Below are 21,038 nucleotides of genomic sequence, written 5' to 3' on the forward strand. Positions count from 1 at the left end.
ACTACTGAATGTAGTTTGGTGCTCTGTAGTTGCCAAGAAAATTTACAACAAAATACTTGAATGCTTTCCAGGCTATAACCACATGCCTGGTTTTGCTTGCCATTTGGTAAGCAAGTTTTTCTTACGGTGATGGCACACTTATTGAACAAACTCACTGTGGTGTTAATATTAGAAGAATTTGATTCCACAATTTTCTTGCCATATGAGAGATGATGTTAATTTCTACAATCAAATATTTTAAAATTGGACTTTATTAGCGCAGCTTCTTTTTTCCCCATGTTTTTCTATGTGTATACCTTACATTAACCACTTCGCGCCCAGGCCAATTCTGACATTTTTCTCCTACATGTAAAATTCCTAATTTTTTTTGATAGAAAATTACATAGAACCCCAAACATTATATATATTTTTTTAGCAAAGACCTTAGAGAATACAATGGCGGTCGTTGCAACTTTTTATCTCACACAGTATTTGTGCAGCAATTTTTCGAACACTTTTTTTTTTTTTTCAAAAAAAAAAACAACAGTAAAGTTAGCCCAATTTTTGTTGCATAATGGGAAAAAAAGAGGATACGCCGAGTAAATAGATACCCAACGTGTCACGCTTCAAAATAGCACGCGCTCGTGGAATGGCGCCAAACTTTGGTATTTAAAAATCCCCATAGGTGACGTTTTAATTTTTTTTACTGGTTACATATTTTGGGTTACAGAGGAGGTCTAGGGCTAGAATTATTGCTCTCGCTCTAACATTCGCGACAATACCTCACATGTGTGGTTTGAACACCGTTTTCATATGTGGGCGGGACTTACGTATGCGTTCGCTTCTTTGTACGAGCTCACGGGGACAGGGGCACTTAACTTTTTTTTTTTATTGTTAATTTTATTTTTATTTTTTTAGTTTGACACTTAAGAAAAAAAAAAATGTATGACTTTTATTCCTATTACAAGGAATGTAAACATCCCTTGTAATAGGAATATGGCATGATCGGACCTATTTACAGTGAGTTATGGGGTCAATAAGACCCCATATCTCACCTCTAGGCTGATAAAAAAAACAAAAAAACGATCCTGGCTTCCTAGCCAAATCGGCGCCGTTAATTTGAATACAGAGGCCGAGCGTGACGTCATAACATCGCGCCCGGCCTCCGAACGATCATAGAGACTCCGGGGATAATCTGGTCCGCCGGAAATCTCTATGGTAACTTCCGGGGGCCGGCGGATCCTGTGACCGACTCACCGATGGAAGCGGTGAGTCGGTACAAGCACCGGAGGGTGGCGGGAGGGGGGGGCGTCCCCTCCCGCTGCCCGTAAGAACGATGAAGCGGCGGAACAGCCGCTATGATCGTTCTTATGGTGCAGGGAATCGCCAGCTGAAATCTGAATGATGTCCGTGGCCTCAGGCATCATTCAGATATAACCACCGAAAGCCCATGACGTCAATAGACGTCGTATGGGCGCCAAGTGGTTAAGCTGCTGCTTATTGGATTAAGTTCTTTATGATTTTATTTAAATTCATGTATTAGCGCATTTTTTTTTTCCTCTTTTTAATCTGTAGACCAAAATGAAAATGGTCAGCATGGCAGCAACCAGGTGAGGAGTACAAAGACAAGTGCGTCTTGCTTACAGTCGAGCATGGTGGTGGGAGTGTCATGGTCTGAGGCTGCATGAGTGCTGCCGGCACTGGGGAGCTACAGTTCATTGAGGGAACCATGAATGCCAACATGTACTGTTAAATACTGAAGCGGAGCATGATGCACTTTCTTCGGAAACTGGGCCGCAGAGCAGGATTCCAACATGAGAATCTTGATTAGTCTTTAATCTTGATTAGTCTGTAAATATTTTATTATAGCTTTTCATGTGACAACACTGAAGAAATGACACGTTGCTAAAATGTAAAGTAGTGAGCGTACAGCTTGTATAACAGTGTAAATTTGCTGTCCCCTCAAAACTCACACAGCCAATAATGTCTAAACTGCTGGCAACAAAAGTGAGTACATCCCTAAGTGAAAATCTCTAAATTGGGCATTAACCATTTTCCCTCCCCGGTGTCATGTGACTTGTGTTACAAGGTCTCAGGTGTAAATGGAGAGCAAGTGTGTTAAATTTGGTGTCGTCGCTCTCACTCTCCCATACTGGTCACTGGAAGTTCAACATGGCACCTCATGGCAAAAAACTCTGAGGATCTGAAAAAAAAAGATAAAAAAGGCCTAGGCTATAAGAGTGTTATGACTCTGAAACTGAACTGCAGCACAGTGGCCAAGACTATACAGCGGTTTAACAGGACAGTTTCCACTTAGAACATGCTTTGCCATGGTCGACCAAAGAAGTTGAGTGCACATGCTCAGCCTAATGGCCAGAGGTTGTCTTTGGGAAAAATACGTATGAGTGCTTCCAGGATTGCTGCAGAGGTTGAAGGGGTGGGGGGGGGATCAGCCTGTCAGTGCTCAGACCATGTGCTGCACACTGCATCAAATTGGTCTGCATAGCTGTTGTCCCAGAAGGAAGCACAAGAAAGCCCGCAAACAATTTGCTGAAGATAAGCAGACTAAAAGACATGGATTACTGGAACCATGTCCTGTGGTTTGATTAGACCAAGATAAACTTATTTGGTTCAGATGGTGTCAAGCGTGTGTGGCAGCAACCAGGTGAGGAGTACAAAGACAAATGTGTCTTGCCTACAGTCAAGCATGGTGGTGGTGTGGGGCTGTATGAGTGCTACAATTCATTGAGGGAACCATGAATGCCAACATTTTCTGTGATATACTAAGCAGAGCATGAGCCACTCTTCGGAGATTAGGCCACAGGGCAGTATGCCAACATGAGAATGACCCCAAACAAACCTCCAAGATGACCACTGCCTTGCTAAAGAAGCTGAGGGTAAAGGTGATGGACTGGCTAAGCATGTCTCCAGACCTAAACCCTATTGAGCATCTGTGGGGCATCCTCAAAAAACGGAAGGTGGAAGAGCACAAGGTCTCCAACATCCGCAAGCTCCGTCGTGTCATCATGGAGGAGTGGAAGAGTACTCCAGTGGCAACCTGTGAAGCTTTGGTGAACTCCATGCCCAAGAGAGTTAAGGCAGTGCTGAAAAATAATGGTAGCCACACAAAATATTGACACTTTGGGCCCAATTTGGACATTTTCACTTAGGGGTGTATTCACTTTTGGTGCCAGTGATTTAGACATTAATGGCTGTGTTGAGGTATTTTGAGGAGAAAGCAAATTTACACTGTTATACAAGTTACACACTCACTACTTTATATTGTAATACAGTGTACTTTCTTTGGTTTTGTCACATGAAAAGATAATAAAATATTTACAAAAATATGAGGGTGTATATCTCAATGAAAAATGTTTAAAATAACACAAACCATTCACCTTCTTTGTTCAAAGCTCTTATGGAATTTTTCATCAGCCTGAATTTCATAAGAAGCCCATTCAAGAGGATAGCCAAGGATATAGTGGGTCCCTTGGTAAAGTCGGCTCAAGGTCACTCTTACATACTGGTGATCCTCGACTATGCCACTCAATATCCTGAGGCGCTAACCCTGCGGAATACCTCCTCTAAGGCTATTGCCCGGGAACTATTCCAGTTGTTTACACGGACTGCTTTTCCCAAGGAAATACTCACAGACCAGGGCACTCTGTTTATGTCGAAGGTTATGGCTGATGTATGCAAACTGTTGCGGATTAAACAGCTGCGCACATTGGTCTACCTTCCCTAAACAGATGGATTGGTAGAACGTTTTAATAAGACCTTTAAGTCTATGCTCAAGAGAGTGTTACAAAGAGATGGGAAAGACTGGGACTGCCCGTTACCAGCTCTCATGTTTGCTATCCGGGAAATGCCCCAGGCCTCCACTGGGTTTTCGCCCTTTGAATTGGTATATGGGCAGAGACCTCGTGGACTACTGGACTTTGTTAAAGAAGAATGGGAAAGTGAACCAATTCAGCATAAGAGTGTTTTTGAATGTCTCCCAAATGCAGGAGAGGATCCCAACTGTGATGCCACTAGTTAAGGAATATTTACAAAAAGCCCAGGAGGCTCAACGACGGGTCTATAATAGGGCAGCCAAAATTAGGAACTTCCAAGTGGGGGATCGAATAGCAGTGTTGATTCCCACTGTGGAAAGTAAATTCTTGGCAAGATGGCAAGGCCCTTTTGAGGTTGTAGAAAAAGTGGGAGAGGTAAATTATAGAGTCCACCAGCTGGGCAAGAGGAAACCCTATCAGATATATCATGTAAACTTGTTAAAGCCCTAGACAGACAGGGAACCGGTGACCTCCCTGGCTAGTGCAAAACCCGAGCCTCGAGTTGGGGTGGAGAGTGTCCAAGTAGCAAATAGCATGTCTAAAACCCAAAGTCAGCAGGCAAAGGAGTTCTTGCAGAGAAATAAAGAAAAAATTTCAGACTTGCCAGGGCTCACTAATGTCAGAGCATGATATTATCATGGAACCAGGAGTCAAAGTTTTTGTCCGGCCCTACCGCATCCCAGAGGCTCAAAGGAAGGCTGTTTCAGAGGAAGTGAAGATGTTAGAACTGGGGATTATTGAAGAATCGCAGAGTGAGTGGTCAAGCCCGATTGTGTTGGTACCGAAGCCCAACGGTACTCTGCGATTCTGCAATGATTTCCGGAAACTTAATGAAGTTTCAGGGTTTGATGCCTACCCCATGCCCCGGGTAGATGAGCTTCTTGAGAGACTAGGTCCAGCCAGGTATATCACTTCATTACACCTTACCAAGGGGTATTGGCAAATCCCATTGATTAAGGCTGCTAGAGAGAAAACTGCTTTTTCTACCCCAGAGGGGAGTTTTCAGTACAAAAGAATGCCTTTTGGATTGCAAACTGCTCCAGCCACGTTCCAGAGACCAATGGATAGGATTTTACGACCTCACTGGGAGTATGCCTCAGTGTACTTGGATGATATAGTAATTTTTAGCAAAGACTGGGAATCACATTTGCCCAAAGTTCAGGCAGTGCTGGACTCTCTTTGGAAGGAGGGGTTTACAATAAACCCTGAAAAATTTGCTTTGGGAATGGAGGAGGTGAAATACCTGGGCTAGATCGTGGGTAGAGGGGTAGTGAAACCTCAGGTCAACAAGATACAGGCTATACAGAATTGGCCCCGCCCCCTCACAAAAAAGCAGGTACGTGCATTCCTGGGCATGGTGGGATACTACAGGAGGTTTGTACCCAAACTTTGCCACGTTGGCGGCTCCATTGACCGATCTGACTAAGGGTCGGAAATCAGTCATGGTGGTGTGGAATGCAGAAGCTGAGAAGGCTTTTTTGGAGCTCAAGTCAGCACTGTGCCAACACCCTGTCCTGGTAGCACCCAATTTTTCAAGAGAGTTTGTTGTCCAGACTGATGCTTCCGCTGTAGGATTGGAAGCGGTGTTGTCACAGGTTATTCATGGCGAGGAACACCCGGTAGTCTTCCTCAGCAGGAAGTTGACACCAGCGGAGAAAAACTATGCTATATGTGATATAAGGGATTCCAGAGCCTACTTAATGGCCAGACACGAGAGTCCATTTGTGTGCGCGATTTATTTTTTTAAATTTAAATTGGTTGAACTAAATAGACTTGTGCCTTTTCAACCGGACTAACTTTGTAACTACTGTATGTATTTTGGAGATTTACAATAGAAATAATCCTAGTCAAAATGTTTTCTGAAATAACGTTAAAAATATGTTTAGCTCATACAACCCTTTTTACAGACCAACAAAAAGCAGAACCACAAAATATAAAATTTTTAGTGCTTACCCCAGTAGATGCTACAGGCAGTGGATTGGCAGTATACAAGCTTCTTTTTCCATCATAAACCGGTCGACGGTCACCAAATATGGTAACTTTGAAATGCTGGACCATGGAATCAACCACTTCCCTGGAGAAAGGGTATAGTTATTAAAAAAATGTCACCTGTATAAAATGGAGTGCAAAAAAAAAAAAAAAAAAAACATCTGATTCTACTGAAATAAATCTTTCCTCCCATCTTAAAGTGGTTGTAAACCCTTACAAACCACTTTGACCTACAGGTAAGCCTAGATTAAGGCTTACCTGTAGGTCCAAGAAATATCTCCTAAACCTATATGGTTTAGGAGATATTTGCCCGAAAGCAGGCACCGCTGTCTACGGCGCATGCGCCGTAGACAGCGGCGCGCAGGCGCACTGAGCGCGGCATTCTCAACGACGGAGCTGCCGCGCGTGTCGGCTCCCGTGCGCATGCGCGGGAGTGACGTCATCGCGGCTTTGCCGAATGACAGCGGCAGAGCTGCAAGACCCCACCAAGAAGATGGATGCAGCGGACTACAGGAGACAGCGGTGACTTCGCTGGCTCCTGTGTCAGGTAAGTGACACATAATGGACTACTATGCGATGCATAGTAGTCCATTATGCTTTGCCTTTGCAGGGAATGAAAGAGGAAGTAAACTCATCAGGGTTTACTTACTCTTTAAAGTGCTTTTATTTACAGGCTAAAGCTTTTTTTTTACCTTCATGCGTGAAGGTAAAACAAAATCTTCCGTGTGCAGCAGCCCCATACATATCTGAGCCCCATCTCGATCCAGCGATCTGCACGAGAGCAGCAGCTCTCCCGGGTCTCTTCCTATTCATTGGCTATTACAGCAGTGGGAGTCTGCACAGAGCAGGTAAGTATAACATGTTTGTTATTTTAAAAACAAATCTGACTTTAATATCACTATAATTATTAAGAATATGAAAAAAAACTATTTTGTAAACTCCGGTGACATGTAACTAAGAAAAATAATCCAACTCTGACACACTAAGCAAAGTGAATATTTACTGAGAATAGTAAATAAAACTGGTGTTCATGACAATCAGCCAATCGATGTGCTGCAAAAATTCTGTAGTTCTTACTGTATATCTCTCACACACAACTGGATATTAAAAATGTGAATGAAGGATATACAGTGGGGGAAAATAACTATTTGATCCCCTGCAGATTTTGTAGGTTTACTCACTTACAAAGAAATTAATTATAATTTTTATCATAGGTGTAATAGAGACAGAATATAAATCAAAGTCCAGAAAAAAAACACACAAAAAAAAAAACACGATACAAATGCTATATATTGCGTTGCAGTTCAGGGAGTAAAATAAGTATTTGAACCCCAAGCAAAACATGACTTCGTACTTGGTGGAGAAACCCTGGTTGGCAAGCACAGAGGTAAGAGGTTTCTTACTGTAGTTGGTTACCAGGTTTGCACACATCTCAGGAGTAATTTTGGTCTCTAAATCTTTAAGGTTTCTTGACTATTGCTTGGCAACTTGAAGTTTCAGCTCCCACAAAAATTTACTATAGGATTAAGGCCCGGAGACTGGCTTGGCCACTTCATTACCTTAATGTGCTTTTTTTTAAGCCACTTCTCTGTTGACTTGGTGGTTTGTTTGGGTCATTGTCATGCTGGAAGACCCATTCATGACTCATCTTTAGTGTTCTGGGAAGAATGTTTTCATTCAAGATTTTACAATACATGGCCCCATCTATTGGCCCCTCAGTGTGGCAAAGTCAGCATGTACCTGTAGCAGAGAAACAGTCCCAAACATAATGTTTACACCTCAGTGCTTGACTGTAGGCATGGTGTTTTTAGTCAGCATTTTTCTTCCTCCAAACATGGCAAGTCAAGTTAATGCCAAAGAGCTCAATTTTGGTCTCATCTGACCACAGCACTTTCTCCCAATCCTTCTCTGAATCATTTATATGTTCACTGGCAAACTTCAGACGGGCCTGTACATGTGCCTTCTTGAGGCGAAGGACCTTGCAGACGCTGCAGGATTTTAAGGGTCCCAACTGCCTTGAGATCATTCACAAGCTCCTCCTGTGTAGTTCTGGGCTGATCTCTCACTTTTCTCATGATCATCCTTACCCCATGTGGCGACATCTTGCATGGAGCTCCAGACCAAGGGCGATTGATGGTTATTTTGTATTTCTTCCATTTGCGAGTAATCGCTCCAACAATTGTCTCCTTCTCACCAAGCTTCTTGCTGATGGTCTTGTAACCCATTCCAGCCTTGTGCAGGTCTACAATCTTTTCCCCAATGTCCTTTGATAGCTCTTTGGCCTTACCCATGATGGCAAGTTTTGAATGGAAGAAAGATTCTGTGGACAGGTGTAGGGGTGCAAACGGATCGTCACCGATCCATGATCCGAATGGTTCACCCTGTTCGGATCGGCACAACACACGATCCACGGAGCTCTCCGCTGATCGCATGGCTTTGGAAAGGCCGCGGCTTCGGCCTAGCTCCGGAGCTGCGCCCATCTTGGTACACCCGGCGGCGGCCGCTGTCTCGTCAGGAAGTGGCGTTTCATCGCCGCAATCTTGCTACACCCCGCACAGTAATGATAGAGTGAGAAGGGGGCAAGCGGACATCCTGTTACACCAACCGGAGTTTTATATTTCACAGTTATTTTCAAACACAAAAACTGAGCTTATATGCTTAAATACATTATTTGTAAATCTGACAGACTGTTTAGATGTTACATTTTAAAAGCAGCAGCAAATCTGCTGACCCTACATGGTTGCTAATGTGACAGAACACCTCAGATTTTCACATTTAACATTTAGTTAAATGTGAAAATCAGAGGTGTTGTGTCACATTAGTAATCTAAAATAAAAAAAAAAAAAAAAAAAAAAAAAGGTTCTGGGGGCCCTAGTAGATGACAGACTGAGCAATTGCATGCAATGTCAAGTTGCAGCTACCAAACCTGGCAGAATTTTAGTATGCATTAAAAAAAAAAAAAAAAAAAAAAAAGAAGAAGAAGGGGGGGGGGATATACTCCAGGGATAAAACGATAATCTTAGTTAGGTCACATCTGGAGAACTCCGTCCAGTCCTGGTCACTTGTCCTCAGAAGGGATGTGCTGGAACTGGAGAGAGCCCAAAGAAGGGCAATGAAAAACCTTAGTACCTGTATTTCTAGGAGTCTTTCTGGAAAGCACCTGTAGAGTGCGCAGCTCCACTCACTTTCCAGGAAACACTGCAGTAATTTCTTTAAAGCCTGGACCCTTCCACCGTGGCCTCAGTCATTATAGAGTACCTTTAGCTATGCCGAAATTATAATAGCAGAACATAGCAATAACACCATATTAAGAGTCATAAACAAGTGAGGGTCATCGGCGCTGTCCCGAAGGAATACCGTTACCAGTAAGTCTAACTAAGGTTTTTCTCACCTCGTCTTCCAGGACAGCACCTGGAGATAAACGAGGAATAACTCCTAGGATGGGACCACTGCCTGCAGGACCTTCCTGCCAAACGACTGCTCTGCTGTCGAGAGCAGGTCCATCCTATAGTGAGGAGTGAAGGTGGAATAACTCAATCATGTGGCCGCTTTGCAGATTCGCCCTGATGAAGCCCCATCGCATTCCACCCAGGACGTTGCTACAGCCCGAGATGAATGGGCCACTACCCCTGCGGTGGGGGTTCTACTTCCGAAGCCCTATAAGCTTTGTGGATAGCCACCCGAAGCCACAATCCAATTGCGCTTTTAGAAGCTCGGTAAACCTTACGAGACCCAGAAAATAAAACAAATAGAGAATTCGATTTTCTAAATTCTCTTGTAACCTCCAGATAGCGTAAAACGCATCTCTTTATGTCCAGACTCCTTAGGGCATGTTGGAAATGGGCAGAACGTTGGTAGAATCTCTTGGGATCTGTGAAAGACCGAAGTAACCATCAGCAAAAAACCCAGGTCTGTCCTCTGTACTACCCAATCTGTCAAGAAAGGTTCAGTGATAGATAATGCCTGAAGTTCACTGACCCTCCTAGCCAAGGTGGCTGCTACCAGCAGTAATAGTTTTAAAAAGGACCAAAATGTAATTGTGGCCTCTTCTGGTGGTTTGAAAGGTCTTCTAGTCAGACCCTGCAAAACAACATACCCATTTGGAGAAAAACTTAAATGGAACCAGCCTAGCCCTAGTTAGAGCATTAAAAAACCTAATTATCAAAGGGTCTAGAGATAACCTTCTTTCCAGAAACACTGAGAGTGCCACTACCTCAACTTTTAAAAGGTACTGGCTGCCAAACCCTTCTCCATTCCATCACAGAGAAATTTGAGAATGCAAAATGTCCTCCTGTGGAGAGCAAATTTTTGACACACACCAGGAATTAAAGCACTTCCACGTTTTAAAATAAATGGCCCTTCTGACCTTCTTCCTGCTTTTTTAGCAGGGTACAAACTAAACCTTTGGACAAACCCCTTCTCAGGATTTGCTCCTCAGAATCCAAGCTGCCAGCCTGAGGTGACCTACATGGGGATGCAGCAGATACCTCTGAACCAATGGGGCTCTACCACTATCTTTAATAGGATTGAAAATCAAGCTCTCTTGGACCAATACGGAGCTATTAGAATCAGGGTCGTATTCTCTCCCTGTAGTTTCCTGAGCACTAAAGGTATCATCTGTACAGGGGGAAAGGCCTAAAACAAGCGAAAGGTCCAGCGCTGAGCTAATGCGTCCAGGCCGGCCGCTTGGTCCTGCCTGTTCAGGAAAAGTAGACAAACTTTTGCATTTGCTTGGGATGCAAACAGGTCTACCTGGGGAACACCCCATCTGCCCACTATCCTCTGAAAAATCTTGATACTTAGACTCTATTCAGATTCTAGCACCCCTTCTTCTGCTTAAGAAGTCCGCCATCTGGTTTATGCTTCCCTTCAGGTTTATTGCTGTTAAGGGTGCCAAGTTGTCTTCCGCCCATGTCAGAATCTGTAAGGCCAAGGTTAGAAGACACTTGCTTCTTGTGCCCTCTTGCCTTGAAATGTACGCCACCACCGCAGTGTTGTCTGACAACACATCCAGTGTCTGTAAAAAAATCGCCTGCTGGAGGTCTCTCGAATAGAGGCGGGTCCATTGAACAGCTGATATTGAGGCTGTGAGAAGCCCCAGCGAGGTCATGGCTGCCCTAACTGTTATGGATAAATTTGTCTGGACATTCCTTACTGCGGCCTGCACTTTTATAAATTTTTTCCTCTGGGAGGAAAATCCTTTCCTGTACTGAGTCAATGTTATACCCCAGGAAAATGATCCTCTGATTAGGTTTGATTTTTCCTTGCTCAGAATCCAGCCCAAATGTTCTAAATGGCTCTGTGCCCTCCTCAAATCCTTGAGGTACCACAAAAACCCCTTCCAGCCTGAGCTGTGCCAACGCATCTGCCATAATCTTTGTGAAGATTCTTGGGGAAGAGGAGAGACCAAACGGGAGGGCCCTGAACTGAAAGTGAGACATTATCCCCCCTGCCCTGATCAGCAAACGCAGATACCTCTGCGACACTGGAGCTGTGGATACGTGTAAATACGAGTCTGAGATCTATCAAGGCTAGAAAACCCCCCAGGGGGTGAAGTTTTCTCACTGAATATATTGTGTCCATATGGAATTTTTTTGTTTTGACCAGTTCAAGATCTTTAAATTCAGCATCAACTTGAACTTTCCAGACAGCTATTCTACTAGAAAAACATGGGAATAGCACCCTAGTCCTGCCTCTTCCCTGGGCACTGGGACAATTACCTTCTGTTGGAGGAACTCCTGCAAGAGTGCGGTCATCTCCACAGATTTTTCTTGCTCTTTGGGGGCCTGCTTCACATGGAACCAAGATGGTGGGTTCTCCGAGTACTCAGCGCTTAGCCCATCGAGATAATTGTGAGGCCAAACGGGCTGGATGTCGCCCACTCCCACTGTGGGAAAAAGGACTGCAGCCTTCCTCCCACAGGTAGGATACCGTCACTGGGTTTTTGCGGGTTGACTGGGGGGGATGAAACACCCCAGTCCTCCCCCATCCCCTTTGGGATCACCACGGTTTCTTCTGTCCCTTTTCCTTTGCTTCCCGGGTCTGGTGAAAATACCAGAGGGTAGGCCACACAGCTTTGATTTGGATGCTGAATCTCCCGACCAGGTTTTTACCCATAAAGCTCTAACTGAATTAATCAAAGCTGAAGATCTTGCAGACAGCCTCACTGACCCAGCTGAGGCATCTGCCATATAATCTACTGCTTTTTGTAGGACTGGCAGAGTATCCAGCAAATCCTTGTGAGAGGTCCCTACCTCAATATGGCACCTTTTAGTTGTTCCAACCAGTGTTCTAAATTCCTGGCTACCACTGTTGATGTCATTGCTGGTTTGAGATTGGCTAGCGTAGAATACCAAGCCTTCTTTAACAAAGACAACACCTCTTGTCCATAGTGTCCTTCAAGACACCCATGTCCTCGAAAGCTAAGTCGGTGATAAGCGATACTTGCGAGAAAGCTGCATTAAGTTTAGGTCTCTTATTCCAAACTTGCGTGCCATTATCAAAAGGAAATCTCCTTTAAAGAGTCCTGGATAAAAAGGGGACCCTCTCTGGGCCCTCCCACTCCCTCTTTATAGCCCCTTTACACCTTGTGCACCAGGAACACCCAATGCGTGACATCATCCACACCCGGATACATTTTGCCGTGTAGTGACAATTGGGTCTTATCCTCCTTGATATTTAGGGTCGTTGGTATGGTCTTTAAAAAGGTTTACCTCTTCCAAAGATAACCTCTAATGGGAGGAAGCTACCTCTTTTTCCTTACCGTTTCCCTCATCTGACCCTGAAGACCCACTTTTCTCCCCCTCCTTTGACTCACTAATCACTGTGCGAGCTACAGAGAACAAGTGAGGGCAGGGCGGAGAATCTGCATCTTAAAGAACACAACATACAGGGATATGGAAAATAATTATAAACACTGACACACGTACACCTACAGGAGGTTGAACTGGGTGGACTATTGTCTTTAATAAACCTTACCTACTATGCAGGTAAAAAAAATAGCAACTGGATAACTGAAAGGGGAAAAATAACATTCCATATATGAAAAAAGGGCTTACATTGCAAAAAAAAAAAAAAATGAATGTTCATTTAAACAATACACTTTATCAGAAACAAGTGGCATTTTCCTTTAATAGGTTTAGAACACCCAAAGCAAAAGCAACTTTTCTGGCTAATGATATCACAGGTGGGATGAAAAATAGGATTTTTTGTACTCACCCTAAAATCCTTTTCTCTGTAATTCACCGACCGACACAGCTCCTCTCTGTAACAAAATGGGTTGTCAGCCCTATCACTGGAGATTACTAGGCAAAGTTGTAATACAACACTTCAAACTTTTAATTCAGCCCAGGGGGCGGTCACCAGGCTACAACCCCCACAGCCTGCCCTAGCAGACTCATTACGTCAACAAGCAGTATAGCATAAAGAGAAAAAAGGAGTGGCGGGTGCTGTGTCGGTCGTCTACCCTGTAAAGTTTGGTAAACGTGTGGACAGATGACCAAGTCGCCACCTTACACACCTGGTGTTGGAAAACCCGAGACGTTTCGATTGCCCTCGTGGAGTGGGCCGTGGCCGGAAAGGGGGGCACCTGCCCCTTCAAGGCGTAGGCTTGTACTGCAATCTGTCTGATCCACCTGGAAACGGTGGCCGACGAGACCGCCATGCCTTTCTTTAGACCAGCCACCGGAACAAACAGTGAATCTGACTTCCGAAAGGGAGCCGTGGCAGACAAATACACTTTTAGAGCCCTAACCACATCCAGAGTGTGAAGGGCCACCTCCTTAGGATGTTTCGGCTTAGGACACAGAGATGGTAATACAATGTCCTCATTGATATGAAAAGCCGAGACTACCTCTGGTAGAAAGGACGGTTGTGTATGCAACACCACCTTATCCTCGTGGATAACCAGATAGGGCGACTTGCAAGACAAGGCCGCCAGTTCTGAAACCCTCCTGGCCAATGCAATGGCCACAAGAAAGATCACTTTCTGGGAAAGAGTCAACAGGGGAATCTCCCTGATATTTTTAAACAGCGCTTTTTGAAGCGCCGATAACACCAGGTTCAAATCACAAGGGGTTAACGGTGGACACACCGGAGGGACTACATGACGAACCCCCTGAACAAAACAAAAAAGGTACTCACTAACGAGTGAGACGGCAGGGGTCACTGAAAAAAAAAAAAAAAAAAAAAAAGACAGCCAAAGCTAAAATTTGTCCTTTAATGGTGCTCAATGCCAATTTCTGGTCTACTCCTTGCTGAAGAAACAGCAGGATCCTGGCTATGGAAAAGGAGAGCGGATGCCATCCTTTCTCCTCGCACATGGAGCTATAGGCCTTCCAGGTACGATGGTATATCTTCCGAGAGGAAGATATTTGTGCTCTCAACATGGTTGGGATGCCCGATTCCGACAAAATCCGGTTCCTCAACACCTGGCTCTCAATAGCCATGCCGTTAAAACCAACGATGATAAACCAGAATGGAGAATCGAACCTTAAACCAGAAGGTCCTCCCGCAATGGCAGTCGCCAGGGAGCGTCTGCCACCAGAGGCACCAGATCTGCGTACCAAGGATGCTGAGGCCAATCTGGGGCAACCAGTATTACTGGGATCCCCTCGGCTTCCACACTGCAAAGCAGACGTGGCAACAGTTTTAATGGAGGAAAGGCGTAGATCAGCTGGTACTGATCCCATGGAGCCACCAGCGCCCCCAACGCGTCTGTCAACAGATCCCTTGACACGAATCTTGGCGCCTTCCAATTGAGACGGGAGGCCAGAAGATCCACGTCTGGTGTGCCCCACCTCAGACACAGTGACCTGAAAACTCTGGATGCAATGCCCATTCTCCTGGGTCCAGCATCTGGCGACTCAGATAATCCGCCTGCCAGTTTTCCACTCCGGGAGTGAAAATGGCCGACAGGGCCGGTACATGTCGCTCTGCCCACCGAAGTATGTGAGCGACCTCCCGAGCAGCGGCTGAGCTTCTTGTTCCCCCTTGGTGATCGACGTATGCCACAGCGGTGGCATTGTCTGATTGGATCCTGATCGAACGTCCTTTCAATCTCATTGATCATGTGGATAGGCACAGCCTGATCGCTCTCAATTCGAGCAGATTGATCGGCAACATGGATCCTTCTGTCGACTAGAGGCCCTGAGCCGACTGAACCCCCATCACTCCACCCCAGCCAGATAGGCTGGCGTCCGTTGTGATCACTGACCACTTCAGAGGTAGGAAAGATTTTCCTGACTAAATCACCGGGGACCTCAACCACCAGATCAGCGAGTCTCTGACTGACTGGCTCACCTGGATCTGGCGATCCAGGGACAACTGAGATGTGTCCCATTTTGACAAAATCTCCTACTGCAGGACTCTAGTATGAAACCGGGCAAATGGTACCGCCTCGAAGGAGGCCACCATAAGCCCCAGAACTCGCATGCAAAAGTGAAGCGACGACCACTGGCGGTTCATCAACAATGTTCTCGTGGATCTGAGAGTCTGCAGTTTGTCTGAAGGGAGAACACTCTCGCTTCCAAGGAGTCCAGCAGCAAGCCTAGGTACTCCAGACGCTGGGTCGGCACCAACACCGACTTCTTATCTCAGGAGGAGATCATCTAGGTATCGCATCCTGGATGTCTAAAGACGCCAGGAAGTCCCTTTGATGGAGTGCAGCGTCTACAGAGTGAACTGATTCCATTCTGAACCTCTGCACTTTTACAAAGTGATTGAGGGCTTTTAGGTCCAAGATTGGACGTACCCCTTCCTTTTTGGGAACTACAAACATATTTGAGTAGAATCCCTGGAAACGTTCTGAGTCCAGAACCGGTACAACCACCCCGCGACTCAGCAGGCCCCTTACTGACCCCAAGAGGGCCTCCCGGGGAAACTGGTATGCTGGAGGGGAAGAATCTTTTCTGGGGCCAAGAGAGGAACTCTATCTTGTAGCCAGAGGAAATTAGATCGCAAATCCATCGGTCAGACAGTCGAGAGGACCACCGGGCTGCAAACTCCCGAAGACAGCCCCCCACCCGAAAACAAGGGTGGGGGCAAACCTTCATGCGGTAGCACTTTGTCCCTGGCACCAAAAGCCTGCAACGCTTTTGTCCATCCGTGGCCATCCCGTCGGGCTGGGGATGCTTTGTCGAAGCTCCGGGCAGACGAAAAAGAAGTTTGTGAGCAGAAAAAAAAGGGCCCTTACCTATGGCGTGACTCCTTAGACTTCCTGGCCTGTGGGACTAGTGTACCCTTACCACCAGTGGCATTTTTAATAATGTCATCCAAAGAGCCGGTCGCCAAGGAAGGGAAGATCCGTCAGGGCTTTCTGGGATGCCTGGTCGGCAGACTAGCATTCTAGCCATATTAGGCGCCTCAGCACCACAGCTGACACTAAAGCCCTGGATAACAACGGGAGAGTATCCAGGGACGCGTCACAAAAACGTACTCAAGGCCTTGCACTAGTTGGTCTGCTAGTTCCACGCAGACGGGAGAAGCCTGTTGCTCTCCCAATTCGTGATGAAAACGTTTTGCCCACTCAGTCAGTGTCTGCAAAACTAGTGCGGATGCCCGTACTGGTCGCATGGCGGACCTCACAACCGTAAACAAGGAACGAGCCACTGTTGGCCTTCCTCTCCATGGGATCCTGAAATGTAGGAGTCCCTTCTACAGGGATCGTGGTTACTTATTTAACCTGGTATACGGGGGGGGGGGGGTCCACGACTGGAGGAGCCAACCACTTTTTGAGAAGGATTTCCTCAAAGGAGTAACGCACCGCCATGTTTTTGGGGACCAAAAAGGTCCGTAGGGGCGGACCCCATTCCCTGTAAATGAACACGTCAGATACGGGAACACCTTAGGTGAATGTTCTGGCTTGTGGGACCCAAAAGGGACCGGTACATCAGCAGAGGGATCGACTGGCTCCTGAATTTTCAGGGTATCACGCAGCTGTGATAAGTGCTCCAACAAGTGCACGGTCCTGGCCAGCATTATCTGATAGGACAGAGCAGGGGTCACCAGCCGCAGCAGGGGCCGAGTCTGCATCAGAGCTCTCCCCAGAGGACAGGGGGCTTCTCTAATGCACCTTTCTCCCATGCACTGCCTCCATCCTAGCAACAATGAATTGAGGACCGCCATCAGGGTGTCCATGGGCACTGCGCAGTCTGCAGGTGACCTGGTTGCAATTGCCTGGATTTCGGGGGAAAAAAAACGTTTCTGAAGCCATGCTGACCCTACCCCGTCTGCCACCTGAAGGGGACTTAGGACAGTAAAAAGTCCCACCCTAATGCTGCCGCTGACTGGGGGGCTCCTACCTGCTGGACTCACCCCCCTGAGGGAGTTCTGTGCTGAATACAAAGCGATGCCTGCAGCCCCCAGGGGTTCCCAAGTGCAGAGGGGCAAAAAAACAGTGTCGGCCACCCGGCGTCCTGTACACAAACAGGAACCACAGGAACCAAGGTTGTGAAAACACGTCATGCTGCTGATAGAGAACACTAAACGAACGTGCTCAGGCCTCTGGAAAATGGCCGCCAGTGGCCTGAATAGGAAAACTCACAGAAAATGGCAGCTGAAGCCCACATAGACAACCTGCTCTGCCCATAACCAAAATGGCCGCCAGACATGAGGTGAAAATAAAACACCCCCTGCAGAGTCAGAGCGCTGGCCCAACACAGTAAAACCTCACAGACACCTTCCAGGGCCCCCCACACAGGACCTAGGACCATCGCTAACCGTTCAGCCCCCCCATCACAGGTGAGAGTCCACAGAGAGCCCCTGCATAGGTTACACACGCTGCTCAGCAGATACATGCAGCGACCCCCCTGGAGGGGGGATAGAGGGAAGATAGGGACAAGGGAGAAGGAGAGGGAGGTGAGGTGGCCCCTGAATCAATCTCCCAGGGAATGCCCAGCTGCTCAGCCCCACGGAAGCAGAGAGAGCTGTACTTACCAGTCCTGAAGAGCTGGGAGACATTCCATTACAGACCTACTCACTGATCAGTACAGGGTGGCTGTTGGCCTCGGCATACTGTGAGCCAGACATCAGTAGCCCGGTCATATGTATGCCCTGGAGCATAAAAGCTCACCGACCACCTCTGGAGATTAGGTATGTCGTGGCCTGTCGAGCCGTAGCTGCGACCTGCACACGCTCAGTGGCTGGACTGGGGAGACTACAAGGATAAGTGAACCAGCCTGTCACCCAGCCAGGTGTCGATAAAAGATCACAGGATCATTCATCTTACGCAAAAAGCAAAGCTTCTGCATTAAAAAACATGGACCTACGGGGCCGCAGGGTTCCTAGGTGCATCTCCTTCACTAGGCAAAATAAAACGGAGTCTGCTAGGGCAGGCTGTGGGGGTAGTAGCCTGGTGACCGCCCCCTGGGTGGAACTTAAAGTTCTGAAGTGTTGCATTACAACTTTGCCTAGTAATCTCCAGTGATAGGACTGACAACCCATTTTGTTACAGAGAGGAGCTGTGTCGGTCGGTGAATATAAGAGAAAGTCATGTGTTTGTGTGTGGCGGAGGTAGGCAAACATAGCGGAGGGGCATCACAGCATTGCAAAAATGATCCCTGCTATTGCATTTGATGGCCAGGGAATGCATTAAGGTAAAAACATATTGTTACTCCAGAACCACTTTAGCTATGCCTGCAGTTTGATATCGTAACCAACATTTTAAAGGTTTTAAATCATTGTCCTCAAAACTGGATGATTATGCAATTTAGGGTTTATTACTTAATCTGAAGTTGTTGACATTTAACTCTAATATACAAACCTTGTTAGTCCTCCGTTAACAAATACACAGTACATTCATGGATTGATGGACAGTTAAAACAAAAATCTACTCAAAAATGTAAATGCTTCCATTAGCCGGATTTTTCATGGAATTAGAACTATATATTTAGAAACAGAAAACTGATGCCAGAAAAAAAAAAGACTAATGTCCGGTACACACAATAAGATTATCGGACGAATGATCTTTTTTTGGATGATGATCGCAGATCAAATCTCATGAGTTTATGAATGTCACGAAAATTCTCATACAACAGAAAAAAAAAAAATTCTGAAGTGATGTCATGGTTTGTAATGCATTTGTATTGCATTTTCGAACGACAGCTGTACCGATTAAAGGAAAGTCTTGGGGAAAACATTCCAATAGAATAATGATCGTCTCTCGAAAGAGCTGTACTAACGATCCGATTATTGTACGATCACTTTGAAAGCAGTATTTTTCATACGATTTTCTGATAGTGTGTACGGGGCTTAAGGCCAAATAATAAAATTTTTGTCTCATCAGACCATAATACCTTTTTCCATGTGGCCGCAGAATTTTCAAGGTGCGTTTATGCTGGCCAGATGAGTGAAATTGAATTATTTGGCCTCAACAAACGATATGTCTGGCGGAAATCTGGAACTGTATCAAATGCCTTGCTGAATTCAAGATATGTCATGTCCACAGCACCACACCAAACATTGGTAATATAGTCAAAAAATTAGTCTGACATAATCTGCCATCTGTAAAGCAATGCTGCTTTGGGTCCAGCAAGTTGTGTATTTTTAAGTGATCAATGATCCTTTTTAGGAGTGATTCCATTAACTTGACTATGACGATGTTTAAGACTACAATGACGTTCACTAACACACGCACCCGGGGTGTGGGGAGAATCCTGGTGGCACCCCAGCCTCACGTTGTGAAATACTGGTGCAATCCTGGTGGATGGAGTATTTACAGCACTTTTTGATGAACATCATTATCACCTTACAACGTTGATCAAACCACCATTGTCACCCTTTTTGCACAACTTTTTGATCTATATGCTGCTATTTGGGACTTTATTTTTAGCGCTGTTTTAGTACTGATATTTTTCAGGACTTGGACTGATTTTTATTTGTGTACTATTTGTTTTATGATTAAAGTAAACCTGTCAGGTCTTACCGTCAGCTCTTACCTGTTAACTCTGCGAGGACATTTGTCAGGTTTAATGTCCACCTCATAGAGGTAAACGTCAATCTTTGGGATTTCCACTTGAAAGCAATTTGCCAGCAGCTTGATGGGCTTTCCCATGGTGCCATAGCCAGGCCGTCTGGGCACCATAAAAAAGGGCTGCGCCCCCACGGGTCCTGCAACAAGCAAGCAAAATGGTAAACCACAAGTTTAAACATACATGCAAGAAAAAAAAAAACAGCCAATTTTTTTTTTTAAGTTATTCCCTAACATTTTTAAAACAAAAAAGTAGATTGATAATGTTGATTAGAGGTGCAAGCCGTTTTGCACATTAAAAGTATATAACTAAGGGCACTTTAAATTTTGGATAGTGAAAAGAGGAATTAGAACCCTTGTCTTTTTTTATTGCTGTCTGTTCCCCCATTGAGGAGATTCACCCTATATGTCCTGCTTAAGGTTATCATTGAAGATGAAAGTAAAAAAACAAAAAACCAATTTTGAGCTTTCCCTGGAAAAAAAAAAAAAAAAATAATCGCTCTCTATCTTAATGTGAGAATGGAGAGCTTTTTTGAGGTGTTATATGTATTGGGTTCTGTTCTGGGACATCCAAGCCAGGTTTTTGGGCTCACATATCTCAGAGAAGCAGGTTTTGAGCTGGTTAGTAATATTTGTTAGTAGGGTATTATAAATGTGCTCTATAACTGGTGTAATAAGGTTATGAATAAGCGCTAATGAACAAAATGCGCCAACCTTGCTCTTTTCCCCCCACTGTGGATCCCAATGGTGTACTGCCTTTGGATTTTTATGTTAATAAAGAGGATCAAGTTTGGAGTGGGAGCATCTGGAATGTCTCCTTTCCCCAGAAAAGTAATAGAGGGGAAATCGTCCAATGGGGACACTAGTTTTGGTGACCTGGGAGGTCCCCAAGGAATTCTCTTAATTTTCAGCGATTTCCTCTCATTCCCTGGTTTGGCTATGGGACATGGAGTGAAGGGAAATCTCCACAATGGGACACAGATTGTGGGGAAAAAAAAAAAATCTGACTGGGGTTATAATCCTCCCTTACTCTATCCAAAAATGGAAAAAAAAAAGAAAAAAAAAGCTGCTTATAATTATACTGTAATACAACAAACCTGTTAGGTGGTCTGTAATCATTAGCCTTGTCCAGTTTATCAATTAAGTCAATGCACCATAGGTTTGTGATCATAAACATATATAAAGTATTGAAATCCAAATCTTTAGGCACATTCTCATTATATAGTGAGAAAGCAGGAAGGTGGGCCTCAACTTCCAAGCTATAGGAGGAG

General features: G+C 45.3%; 1 protein-coding gene across 2 annotated transcripts in view; it reads right to left on the reverse strand.

Moving 5' to 3' along the window:
* Positions 1 to 21,038, reverse strand: part of AGO3 (argonaute RISC catalytic component 3) — a 210,676-nt gene that overhangs the window by 127,852 nt on the left and 61,786 nt on the right. For both annotated transcript variants that reach the window (XM_077481720.1, XM_077481719.1), the window contains exons 2-3: positions 19,736 to 19,907; positions 5,766 to 5,886 (exon numbers count right to left, since the gene is read on the reverse strand). In XM_077481720.1, coding sequence (XP_077337846.1) covers positions 5,766 to 5,886; positions 19,736 to 19,907 — 293 coding nt within the window. The remainder of the gene's footprint in view (positions 1 to 5,765; positions 5,887 to 19,735; positions 19,908 to 21,038) is intronic.

This window comes from Lithobates pipiens, unplaced genomic scaffold (genome assembly GCF_037356315.1).
Source record: "Lithobates pipiens isolate NorthernLeopardFrog02 unplaced genomic scaffold, aLitPip1_a1.2 Scaffold_16, whole genome shotgun sequence".
NCBI classification, from domain to species: Eukaryota; Metazoa; Chordata; class Amphibia; order Anura; family Ranidae; genus Lithobates; species Lithobates pipiens.